Genomic DNA, 10938 nt, shown 5'->3' on the forward strand with positions numbered 1-10938 from the left:
TTTTATAAGTGTTTATGTGCCGGCTTCAAATCAGCCACTCTAATGTCACCCAAAATTATCTGCTCTGCGCGGACGATGCCTTAGCCTGTGACCGCTGTGGAAACTCACGTAGAATTCTGCATAGCTTGCAACTCTGTTCAAAACTTTTAACAGAATGTCGTGCTCATATTCCGGAATTTTTCGGTACCACATCCAATTTCACCCTGCTCGCTTACCGGGAAACCATTATCTTGTCCCCTTTGAAAGAGTTCTGTATTTTATTACTACAAGTGGGCGCCTCACATACCACATTTCGTTTTACCTGTTTTAAGTTGCTTCATTTTATCATTGCGACCATAGTAGCTTGTCTTTGTCAGTTTGGCACAATATGGCTTCCGTTCCTTTTAAGTCATAAGGCCTGCAAACACTTTGGCATGCTTTATACATTTCCACAACTACGGCCTTAGTCATTGTTCCACCATGTAAGCAGCTGGCACGGGTAAGAACATCTGCACTCCACCAGCCCGGCAGCAGTGTCACTGCAGCCAGCACAGCTGTCTTTCTTTCTGCCAATGCCGCCATGCCCTATTTTTTGAGATCATGGCCAGGTGCGGAAGGGAGCCAGGACAGCTTGCTACCGTCCTAAGAGAAAGCGCAGGGCGTGTCGTATCTTGCCCATACCGGATAAAGGCCGGGCACGGCGCTGGAAACCAGGATTGACCGCTGCTTCGCAGGGTATGACCGCAGCACAGCTGCTGTTCAACAGATGTCATGTCATCACACAACACTCCAGCGAAGGATGCTCGTCCGTCATATCTTACTGCAACTTGAGAGGCAGTTAGCCGTAGGGAAATAAGTACCAAAATGTGCCTATAATCACCCAAAAAAGTACTTTATAATATCTCACATAGGTTTACATACCCGTAGAAGCGTCTTAAAGAACCTTCTGCGTGTGGAAAAGAAATATATCGACGGGGACGCTCCAACCAGGAGGCGCCATCCTTGATTTCTTCATCAGCCTCGACGACAGTTCGCTTCTCATGCTCGATGCCTCCTCCTCTGATGTGCCCGACTTCACCAAAACGATTGGAACAAGCAAGGCTGCAGGAAATATAATCCGCGGTCGTAAAGCACTTGTCGGCTATTATTACTTTAAAAGCATTCGTTCTTTCTTCCATCGTATAAACAACACTCCACACGCCTGTGTTCCGTAGTAAGGACTTATTTTTGACCTGTTGCCCCTCTTTGAGAGGGGCTATTATGAGACCGTGTCGGGTGCGTGCTCTTTTCCGAAATTAAACCTTTAAACGTTCTAACCTTCACCAGTCATCGGAAGTATTTCGATCAACTTGTATCGACATCGGATCGGTTGTAATGGTCATAAACACGAGCTATATAGGTTGTGCACTTGAAACATTGAAGCATTCTACATCATTTACTCAAAAGGCAACATACTCCTATTAAGAAAACGATCGTCCTGAGAATGCGCCACACCAAAGGCGTACATGAGCTACATGGGACAAGGAGAAAAGCTAGCCCGTCGAAGCTATATTGGAGAGGCATGGAAATAAAAACCCGAGACTCAGGAACACAGAAGTTGAAGAACACAACACAACGTCTCAAACACAGCTGAGGATTTATTTTTCAGGCACTCGTTTAAAAAGGCGAGCCCCCCGTTCCCCAACCGACATCCACAGTCCCGAAGATCCAGCCGCTTCCTCCTATCCGGCCCATCGTCAGCCGCCCTCCTCGCGCACACACATACATGCACACGCGCTAGGCGCCGCAGCGTCCGTGAGAAAGTCCACGCAGTTGACTCATCACCCGCCACTGCCACAACCGCTAATCCCAAATTACACGGAAAGCTTCCTTGCCACCCGGCGTCGAATGGTACACAAGCAAACCTTCGTATATCCCCCTCCCCCGCCGCCTTGCAATTCCCGACTTAAACACAATCGCCGCAAACACATGTTGAAGCCCACCCGGTGAGCCAAGGTGCGCCGAAAATTAATCTCAAAGCCTTAACGCTTGTATCGCTATTACCCAATCTTCCCAAAAAGCCTACCCCCCCCCTCCCCTTAATTTCTATCTCTTTCCCGATGCCTTCACAAAGAACCAAAAACGATTGCCTGACAATTGAGCCTTCAGCTGTGTTTCAGACATTGTATTGTTTTCGTCCCCTTCTGTGTTCCTCTGTCTCGGGTTTTTATCACCATGAACCACCCACCATGAGCTCGCTGTTTTTTTTTAAGTATTGGTGCACCCTTTACGGTTGGATTAGAAACATTAAGACAAGCCGGCGTTCCAGGCATCCATCTCGTCGGTTTTTCCTCAGAGAAGATTCCAAATATTTTTCTTCGACGGTACGCAGAGTCATGGCACGTTTTTTGACAATGATGTTTCAAACTTCGTTTATCACCTGTGTGCTTCCGAATGACTGACTTTTAGCACGTGTCGTCCCCGTATTTAAGAAAGGAGACCCATTATCGCTAACAATATGTTGTCTCATTTATCTCACGTGAACTTGTTGCAAACTCATGGAGCATATTATTTCAAAAAGTTTATTTCTTCCTTTTTAGAGCAAAACATCATTTCGTCTCTCTTCCAACCTGGTTTCATAAAGGAGTTTTCCACCACAACTCAGCTCTTAACCACGGCCCATGACTTCGCCACTAGTCTCGATAAATCTGGTCAGGTAGACGTGATAATCTTGGATTTCAGTAAAGCCTGTGTCAGGGTCCCTCATGGAAAATTAGCATTTAAATTAGAAAATGTTGGTCTTCCGATTCCTGTTGTTAGATAGATTAAATCATACCTTCAAGAACGTAAAGAGTTCTTTGATATTGCGGGGGAATTTTCAAATGGGTTGCCTGTATCTTCGGATATACCCCAGGGCAGCGTTCTGGGGCCCTTGTTATTTCTAATACACATTAATGATATTGACTGAGTCATCGATGAACGTGTAAGCATTAGACGCTTTGCGGATGATTGTGTTCTGTTCAAATATACAACAAGCTCGTCCGACCAGTATGCACTAAACTTTTTACTTTCAAAAATTTCAGACTGGTGTGCTCAATGGAAAATGAAATTAAAAAAGCTGCTTATTACGGGCTGCTAACAAAAAAAATCTACTTGATTTTATTTACAATGTCTGTAGCTCCCCTGTGTGCGAAGTTTCGGAGTATAAGTATCGTGTACTGATGATTTCTAAGACTCTCTCATGGGATACACACATCGATAATACCTGCTCATCCGAATTCCATAAACTTGGCTTCCTTAGGCGAAGACTAATGAAAACACCATCTAGTATCAGACTTTTAGCTCATAACACTTTTGTGCTATCGAAACTTGAATACGCCAGCCTTGTCTAGGATTCCTTCACAAAAAAAAATCGAACCTGGAAATGGTTTAAAGGTGCGCGGTTAGATTCATCTATGGAAAACTTAAAAGATTAGACTCTCCATCGCACCTTATGAAAACGGATGGCATTGCTACACTTGAGCTGCGTAGGAAGCTCTCCAGGCTAAAGTTTTATTTCGTATGGTACAAAACAATGTACGGCTTGGCACTCATAATCACCTCATCCCGTTAATGACACGACCTGCGAGGCTCCATGATCAATATTCATTAATACCAATCTTTGCACGATCTAATCGTCTCAAATGGACGTTCTTTCCCCGCACCATCTCGGAATGAAACTTTTTTCTTTCTAGCGTTTTTGAGGTTTCCGATTTTATTGATGCCATTGATAGTTATTATTTTTAGATGCGCTTACTTTTTCTGTATAAAAATAATGCATGTCAGTACTTTGCACGTCACTCTGTAGTATTGCTTTACATCAGAGGCGGCGACTTTTTGTCTTGCAATCCGATAACTGAGTGCGAAGTCATGGAGGCTGTTTGAATGCTAAAGCCGGTTTTTCTGTGGGTATAGATGGGATCCCGAGTTTTATAGTGAAAGGCTGCGCGGAAACGATTTGTCCCGTTTTACATCACATTTTTTAACTTATCTCTGGAATCGGGTGTATTCTTGACAACGTGGAAGAGTTCTCTTGTTATTCCAGTGTTTACGTCGGGTGACCGAAGTAAAGTGAACAATTATCGACCTGAGTGACAGCTCTGCACATTGTCAAATGTTTTCGAAATAATACTACGAAATCGTCTATATACGTATTTTCGTTAGAAAATTGTACCGGATTTTTGCACGGATTTTTGAAAGGTCGTTCGACGGAGACGAATTTGTGTTCTTTTCTGCATGATGTTGTGCCCATTGCTCATAGCCGGGAGAAAGCTAATGTGGTCTACTTTGACATGACGAAGGCATTTGACAAAGTCGATCACCGGCATTCATTGGCCAAGTTATATATGTTTGGTTTGTGCCCCAAGTGTTGCAAGCCTTTTGAGAGTTACTTGTTTAAACGCGAGAACTCGGTACGTGTGTCCAGTTGCTTATCGAATCCTTTCTTGGCTACGTCGGGCGTCCCACAGGGAAGCCAATCTTGGGCCTCTTCTTTTTTTAATTTTCGTAAATTACCTCACTTCTAGTTCGAAATACTCAAAAATGTTGTTTTTTGCCCACGACATAAAATTGCATCGACGGAGAAATACTGTGGAGGACTGTGCTTTGCTTCAGCGTGGCGTATGCTCAATTTCTTTGTGGTGCTTGACCAATGGCCTTGTATTAACCGAATCGAAAACAAAAATGATTTCTCTCAGCAGGAAACGTGACGTTTTGCAATCTTGCTATGCTTTAGACACAACTGTTATCAGCCATGTGTCTCTGATTAGGGATTTGGGTGTATATTGAGACACTGAAATTTCGTTTAATCATAAGGTTATGAATATTGTAATAAACTCGTCTCTAAATGTTTTTGGTATCATAACGCGTACATCAAGAAATTTTAGAAATCCACAGTGTTTTTTTTTTTGTTTTTTTAATGTTATTTCGCTCTCTTGTGCTAAGCAGCTTCGAGTTTCTTTCAGTTATATGGAACAACATTGGAAAATCTAACTCATCTAGTATCGAGCAAGTGCAAAGAAAATTTATACGTGTCTTTATAATAGATTACTTGCAGTCCAAGGTATTTTATGACTATGAGGGAACATGTAAACAAATTGGCCTACGCTCCTTGTGTAATAGGCGCATGACGCGTGATTTCGTGTTCTTGCATAAAGTTGTTAACGGTGTTGTTGACTGCACAGCGTTACTGGACAGTGTATATTTCCGTGTTCCTCAACGGTCTATTTATATACGCTCATTGTTCTATCCTTACATTTTACACAACGCTGGCCCTATTACCCGACTGCAACTGGTGTTTAACAAATTCGAATCCAACTTAGATGAACTTGGTATTAATATTTTTGGATGCGAACGAACATTTAGAATGTGCATCGATTTCTTCCTTTCTCTCTAAAATGTCAACATTTGTTCTTGAGGTGCGAACTTTTTTTTTATTTAGACGCAGTGCACCACTAAGAAGGCGTATAGCTGTTTGCGTGGCACTGAAAATAAAGGAAATGAATGAAATGAAATGAATGAATTGGTATATGCCTCGAATACTTATATCGATGAGCTTTGTTTTTGGTTTCAAAAGTTCTTATTCGTTTTTTTTTTTTACTTGTTCATTCCACTCTGCTTGGGCCAGTATTTGTCCCGCAGTCTGTTCTAAATAAAAAATAAAAATAAAAAACGATGTAAACTGCCGTTTTTAAAAAAGACGGCAAGGAAGTGCAGAAAGGCGCAGCGAGCGTCGCAGGGGGATTTTCTTAGCGTCAGCGCGCAGCGTAGTTCCTAGAAAAATGCGACAGACGGCTTAGTTTTTTATACGCCCCACGCTGAGGAATGTTTTAGCTCCTATAGGCCAAGATTTAATACCACCAAAAATTTTGGACAGCGGAAAGCAGATTTTCATAATTTAAAGATTTAATCTGAATCAATTGAAAATTAAAAAAAAACGTAAAAAATACAAAACTCAAGCGTATGTGAGCCTTCTGCCTCTGAAAAAAACGCACGTTTTCTTTTTCACTGTTTTTTAAGATGCTAGGACAATTGCGAAATATCCACCAAAAGCCATGAAAGCTTTTGAAAACTTCAAACTTCGCAAATTCAAACCTTATCCAGGTTTCAACGCTTGAGACCTCGTAAATTCCGACCTTGGCGTATTACGGGAGTTCGAAAAATTGAACATCTGTTAGTGGCTTCTTTATTTGTTATTGTCACAAATCTGCGCATTGGTCGAAGAAATATATCCTTATTCGATAAGGCCTTACTTCAAATGGGAGTTTGCTTAATGCACATCGACATGTCTTCTAGCGATAAACACGGTTATTGATCTAAAAAGCAAAACTGGCGTAACACAGCGTAGCACTAAATGTCCTCTGTGTATTCTTTTGTTCAGCGTTTCAATAATAAAAACTCATATAACTTACCCAGTACGTCTCCAAGGCTGCTATAGCCGGCGTCTGTTGAGTAAACCTCGCATCCGAGGGTTTTCATTCCTGCGTCGACAATCAGTTTCCGTAGAGACTTCTCAAGGTCGCTCAGGCTGGGTGACGGATCGCAGTGCCAGATGTCTGGGAAAAGATCTTTGGGGTCCTGCTCAAAAAAAAAAAAAACTAAATACATGCTCATTTCATTTCGCCGTCACGCTCACGTCATTCACTATTAAATCGTGGGTTTGATATGGTTTACAATAATATAAGAACATAAAACGCGTTAAATGGGCATGTTTAAAAATGGGTATACGCATGATTCGGGAATGCCCTCTACGGGTACCTTCAGCAGTTCATGTCTATTTCGCGAGTTTCAGATTTTGTAGAGCAGAATTCCATACTTACACTAATTATGTCTTTCCAACGTTCCAATCCGGCCATCTCTAGCCATACTTCATACAGACAAAATGGAGCCAAGAGCAAAAGTAGACATTCTCCATCCTCTTTCAAAAGCCTTCCGATGTTCGTGAAAGCCGCTTCCTGGTCTCTGACCCAATGCAGACAGAAGAAAGAGTAAATCCGGTCAAACTTTCCATGTTTCTCCAGAAATAGGGAAACGTCCGGCGAGGTTACATCAAGGACCTCGTAGCAGATACGTGAGTGTCCGTGATTTTTTTTCGCGTAGTCCACCATGGTTGATAATACGTCAACAGCTACAATCTTGCTGCAAGAATGATGCCTGGGCAGTAGCACATCACTTGTGAAGTCCCCCGTACCGCAACCAATATCAAGGATCTCTTCACACTGAATAGAAGGTTTTGTAAATGTTGTCCTCATCAATGCGGCGAGGTTTGCATCTTTTATCCAGTCATTGCCTTGTACGTAAGCGTCGGGATAGATATTTGCAGTCATGGTAGTTCGTTCACACTAGTCTAGTTTGAAAGTACTCTTTTTCTGTCCGGGACGCTCCCGTCCCAAAGTGTTTTTAAAGCCTTTCTACCACGACGTTGATTGCAACAGGAAACTTCAGACACTCCGAGCTGATACGGCTGAGCGCCGAGAGTAAAGAGGGCATCGCATTATCTTGCTGAAGATAAAGATACGCCTAGTTGAAAGTGTATGGTCTGCTTCCCAGGGAAAAACAACCATGTTTTGAGGGCAAAGCCATGCCGTATACCCGTCGTCTGGCGTGCGTCGGGTTCAGCTGCCTTGCTCGGTCGAGAACTAAACTTTTTTTAGGCAGGTGAATCTGTGCCCTGTGACCACCCTCAATATTCTCATACAGTCGAATCTCGTTAATTTAAACGCTCTCATTTCAAACTTGCGGATAATTCAAACTAACATGCAGGTCCCATCCTCTGCGTCTCTATGCGAGAAAAGCCCCGCTAGTTCGAACTTTGCTTTATTTAAACCAAGTTTCGGTTCCCCTCGAGTTTGAAATAAGAAGATTCGACTGTATAAAAATCCGTATGCAGACAGGCTCGCATGTTCAGGATTGTAAATATGTCTTCCAATTTTCACCTTCAGTGCAAGGTAATCTCTCTGAAGAAAACTACTCTAGTGCCATTAAAAATAAAGCCATGTCCGAAACAGAACATATACAGCTTAATTGATTTTAATACCTCATTCAGCCGAAAATGTTTTCTTAGACATAATTTCTTTTTTTTTTTTTTGTATGGGAGAAAATAATATCTTCGAGCATAAACCCATATCTACTGATGAGTGAGCAAGGTGACAGCGAGGGAGACTTGTCTTACAGACTCCTCTTTTTTGACATGCCGTTTTAGCTGCTGCTGCTGTTGCACCAAAGCTTATCGAATGCAAAAGACGCGCATGGTCATCACGCTGGAACGAACATCCTTCAAAACAACATTGCCAAGAAAGCACTCGTTGTCCAGATAACTACGGCACAGCATCTGAAATTTCCAGCGATGAGAACTTAAACCCCGTATTTGATCGGCCAATGAACTGAGCATCGAAGATGGCAAATTCACGTCAAACTTGAGGGTTATAGAAGAGCAAGTAGGCTGATCACCCGTCAGGGGGAAGACGATATCGAAGGAGGCATGTTTTAAAGATCACTATTTTATTTTATGCAGGTATGTGAGACTATTGATGGTCATTTGAACTGTTCAAACAATCATTGCGTATTGCTCTTACTGTAAAGGTGCACTTTTATTGATAAGGGGTGGGGACGTCGAAAGGAATCCAGGTCCGGTGACATTGTAAGAAATATTTGAATTTTAAAAACACATTAGTACTTATATATCCCAAATATCTGAAACTAAGAAAAACTTTTATATCAAAGTGGGTGCTATCGAAGTTTCCAGCTCTAAAATTCATGATCTCACTGCAACAATTAGCGATACACAACGGAAACTTACGTGATTAAAAAAATCTGTGGTAAAACTTGAAACGAAAAGTTAATGTCTGGAAAACAGGAGTAGACGAAACTCATTCTAATCCACTGAGTAATCGAATCTGAGAGGCAATCAGTGTAATACGTTACTCTGATTCTGAATAATGGAGAAAATAGCTCAAAGGATACTTAAAAGAATAATGAAACTTATAGTTTCATCTGTCAAACAGACTTCAGCATCATGAAAAAAAAAGGCTTGTGGCAAGCCGAGACCAATGATCATGCGCTTTGTAAATTATTACAAAAACAAGCTGCTCTTGGAAATGCTAAAGAACTTGAAAAGAGCGCAGATCTTATTAACGTAGACTTTTCACAAAAAATAAGAGTGATAAAAGTGAAGCTCTGAGAGAGTGCGAATAAAAAGAAAAGAAGAGGAGAGCAGGTGTATATGTTGTACGAAATTTTAAGATTAATAGAATGTCGTATGGATGTGATGCTGGAATGGATCACAGAGTTGAGCTTTAAAGCGCAGCCCTTAGGCGCCTGTTTCCGCGTATACACCTTTCCAAGCAACACTCGACCCCAGACGCAGCAAACCGTTTTTGAGCCCATTCACTGGGTTTGAGGCTAGACTCTCAACGGCGTCCCTGTTAACCGTAACCGAGTGGACTCTGATCTCGGTAGCGCAACCTGCGTAGGCGCAGTTTCAAACGCTGCTAGCGGCTAGATTCTCGTCTTTTCCCGCTGTATTTTCTGTTTCCTGATAGATGTATTTTCCTAAGATTATTGAGAAAGCATTGTACCACATTTGAACAAAAACGCAATATAAACCCTATAAACTACAATGTTAGGTACGCGCGCAACAGAACGAATCCGACTGGAATGTATAGTTCTAGTTTGTTTTGTTTCTTTATGATAAGTTTTGACGACGACGCGCGATTCGCCGCATGTCAAACTACAAAGCGCTTAGCTGTCGAAAACAATATACAACAGAAGATAGCGGTAAGGCTTGCATCTTTCACGCACACAAATAACGTGTTTACCGATGGACCGGACACGGACATACAATTTAGCAAGTGTTAACATTCGAACAATATATTGTACGTACCACACGATGCAGCGTTATCTGAGAATTTATTTGAGAAAGATCTCAAATACCACAGTAACAGTCGACGACAGTCACATCTTGACGACCGGACGGAGTCCAACCTGACTTCGTTTTGGGGCACATTTTGGAGAGAGCTTCCATTTTTTCACAACAGCACCAAGGCAAAGAAACGAACGCGACTGACCCGTTTCCCACCCTAACCCGGACAACTATTTTTGGAGATGACTGAGGATTCTACGCGGATTATCTCTGGAAGGGGGTGAGAACAATGTTTGCAAAATCGCGTCGAGGGCCGTTTGACGTCCTTCACCTCCTTCGCTTCCTGTGAGTGTCGAGCAGAAAAGATTGAATGGCCAGGCACTTACCGCCCTTATTTCTCACAATGGAAGATAACACAGAAAGGGCACGTAGCACGCATAAAAACAAATTAAGTGGAAACTGTCAAGAGGGTACAGAAAACGTCGAATGCAAAGCTGCAAAAACGTATGTAGAGAACGGCGCTCAGCGGGTATTCGCATTCCAAGAGACTGGCAGAAAATTTGTAGCTGATAGAGGGCGCGAGAGACGCACCAGCCGCATCAGCATCAGCAACAGGGCGGCGGCCTAGGAGCGTTTTTTGGAAAGGTGTATTCGCGACTCCAGCAAAACGGACGCCGCCAAGCGGGAAAACCGGGAACCAGTCGGTCCAGGTCTCTCCGCGCCCCGCCGCGTCTCTGGTGGCTTTCGTGGACAGTGCTGTCGGCGCGGGGGCGAGCAATGTAATTTGACGAAGGTCCGAAAATTTCTTAAGTTTGCCTGAGTGTTCATTAGTGTGGTGTAGCCTCAGTAGATTGTTTCTTTCCATCACGTGTTTGAAAGCCCGTTTACTCCACAACACACGGTCGCGTGCTTTCAATTTTTTTGGATGGGGAGGAATCACGGAAAAACGTTTTGATTTCTTGTCTGTCTCTAATCACATTCAAAGTGACGACTGCTAGGTAACTGATAAGTGTTTTTTTTTTTATAAGGATGTAGAACAGTGGACTGAGGTCGACAGACGAAGTGTTTCACTGGGGGGAACA

At 42.6% G+C, this 10938-nt stretch overlaps 1 protein-coding gene across 2 annotated transcripts; it reads right to left on the minus strand.

The window, feature by feature from the left end:
* Positions 1–846: 846 nt before the first annotated feature.
* LOC8030746 (juvenile hormone acid O-methyltransferase) lies at positions 847–7547 on the minus strand. 2 transcript variants are annotated; one of them, XM_002402670.3, is made up of 3 exons: positions 6816–7547; positions 6408–6573; positions 847–1080 (listed from the first exon to the last, which is right to left on the minus strand). In XM_002402670.3, exons 1-3 carry the CDS (start codon positions 7320–7322, stop codon positions 914–916), a joined length of 840 nt encoding a protein of 279 aa, XP_002402714.3. In that variant the 5' UTR covers positions 7323–7547; the 3' UTR covers positions 847–913. The 2 variants fall into 2 exon arrangements, with proteins under 2 accessions (XP_002402714.3, XP_040068626.1); XM_040212692.2 differs by having other exon boundaries at positions 6408–6576.
* Between the last annotated feature and the right edge of the window lie 3391 nt (positions 7548–10938).

This window comes from Ixodes scapularis, unplaced genomic scaffold (genome assembly GCF_016920785.2).
Source record: "Ixodes scapularis isolate PalLabHiFi unplaced genomic scaffold, ASM1692078v2 PGA_scaffold5__190_contigs__length_132052651, whole genome shotgun sequence".
NCBI classification, from domain to species: Eukaryota; Metazoa; Arthropoda; class Arachnida; order Ixodida; family Ixodidae; genus Ixodes; species Ixodes scapularis.

Excerpts from the sequence above, each read along its gene's own strand:
- LOC8030746 (XM_040212692.2), bottom strand. The coding sequence starts at position 7,322 with ATGACTGCAAATATCTATCCCGACGCTTACGTACAAGGCAATGACTGG. Across the intron at positions 6,577-6,815 it reads GTTGGAAAGACATAATTAGT|CAGGACCCCAAAGATCTTTT; the intron begins GTAAGTATGGAA and ends TTTTTTTTTGAG. Across the intron at positions 1,081-6,407 it reads CAGCCTTGGAGACGTACTGG|CCTTGCTTGTTCCAATCGTT; the intron begins GTAAGTTATATG and ends TATTTCCTGCAG.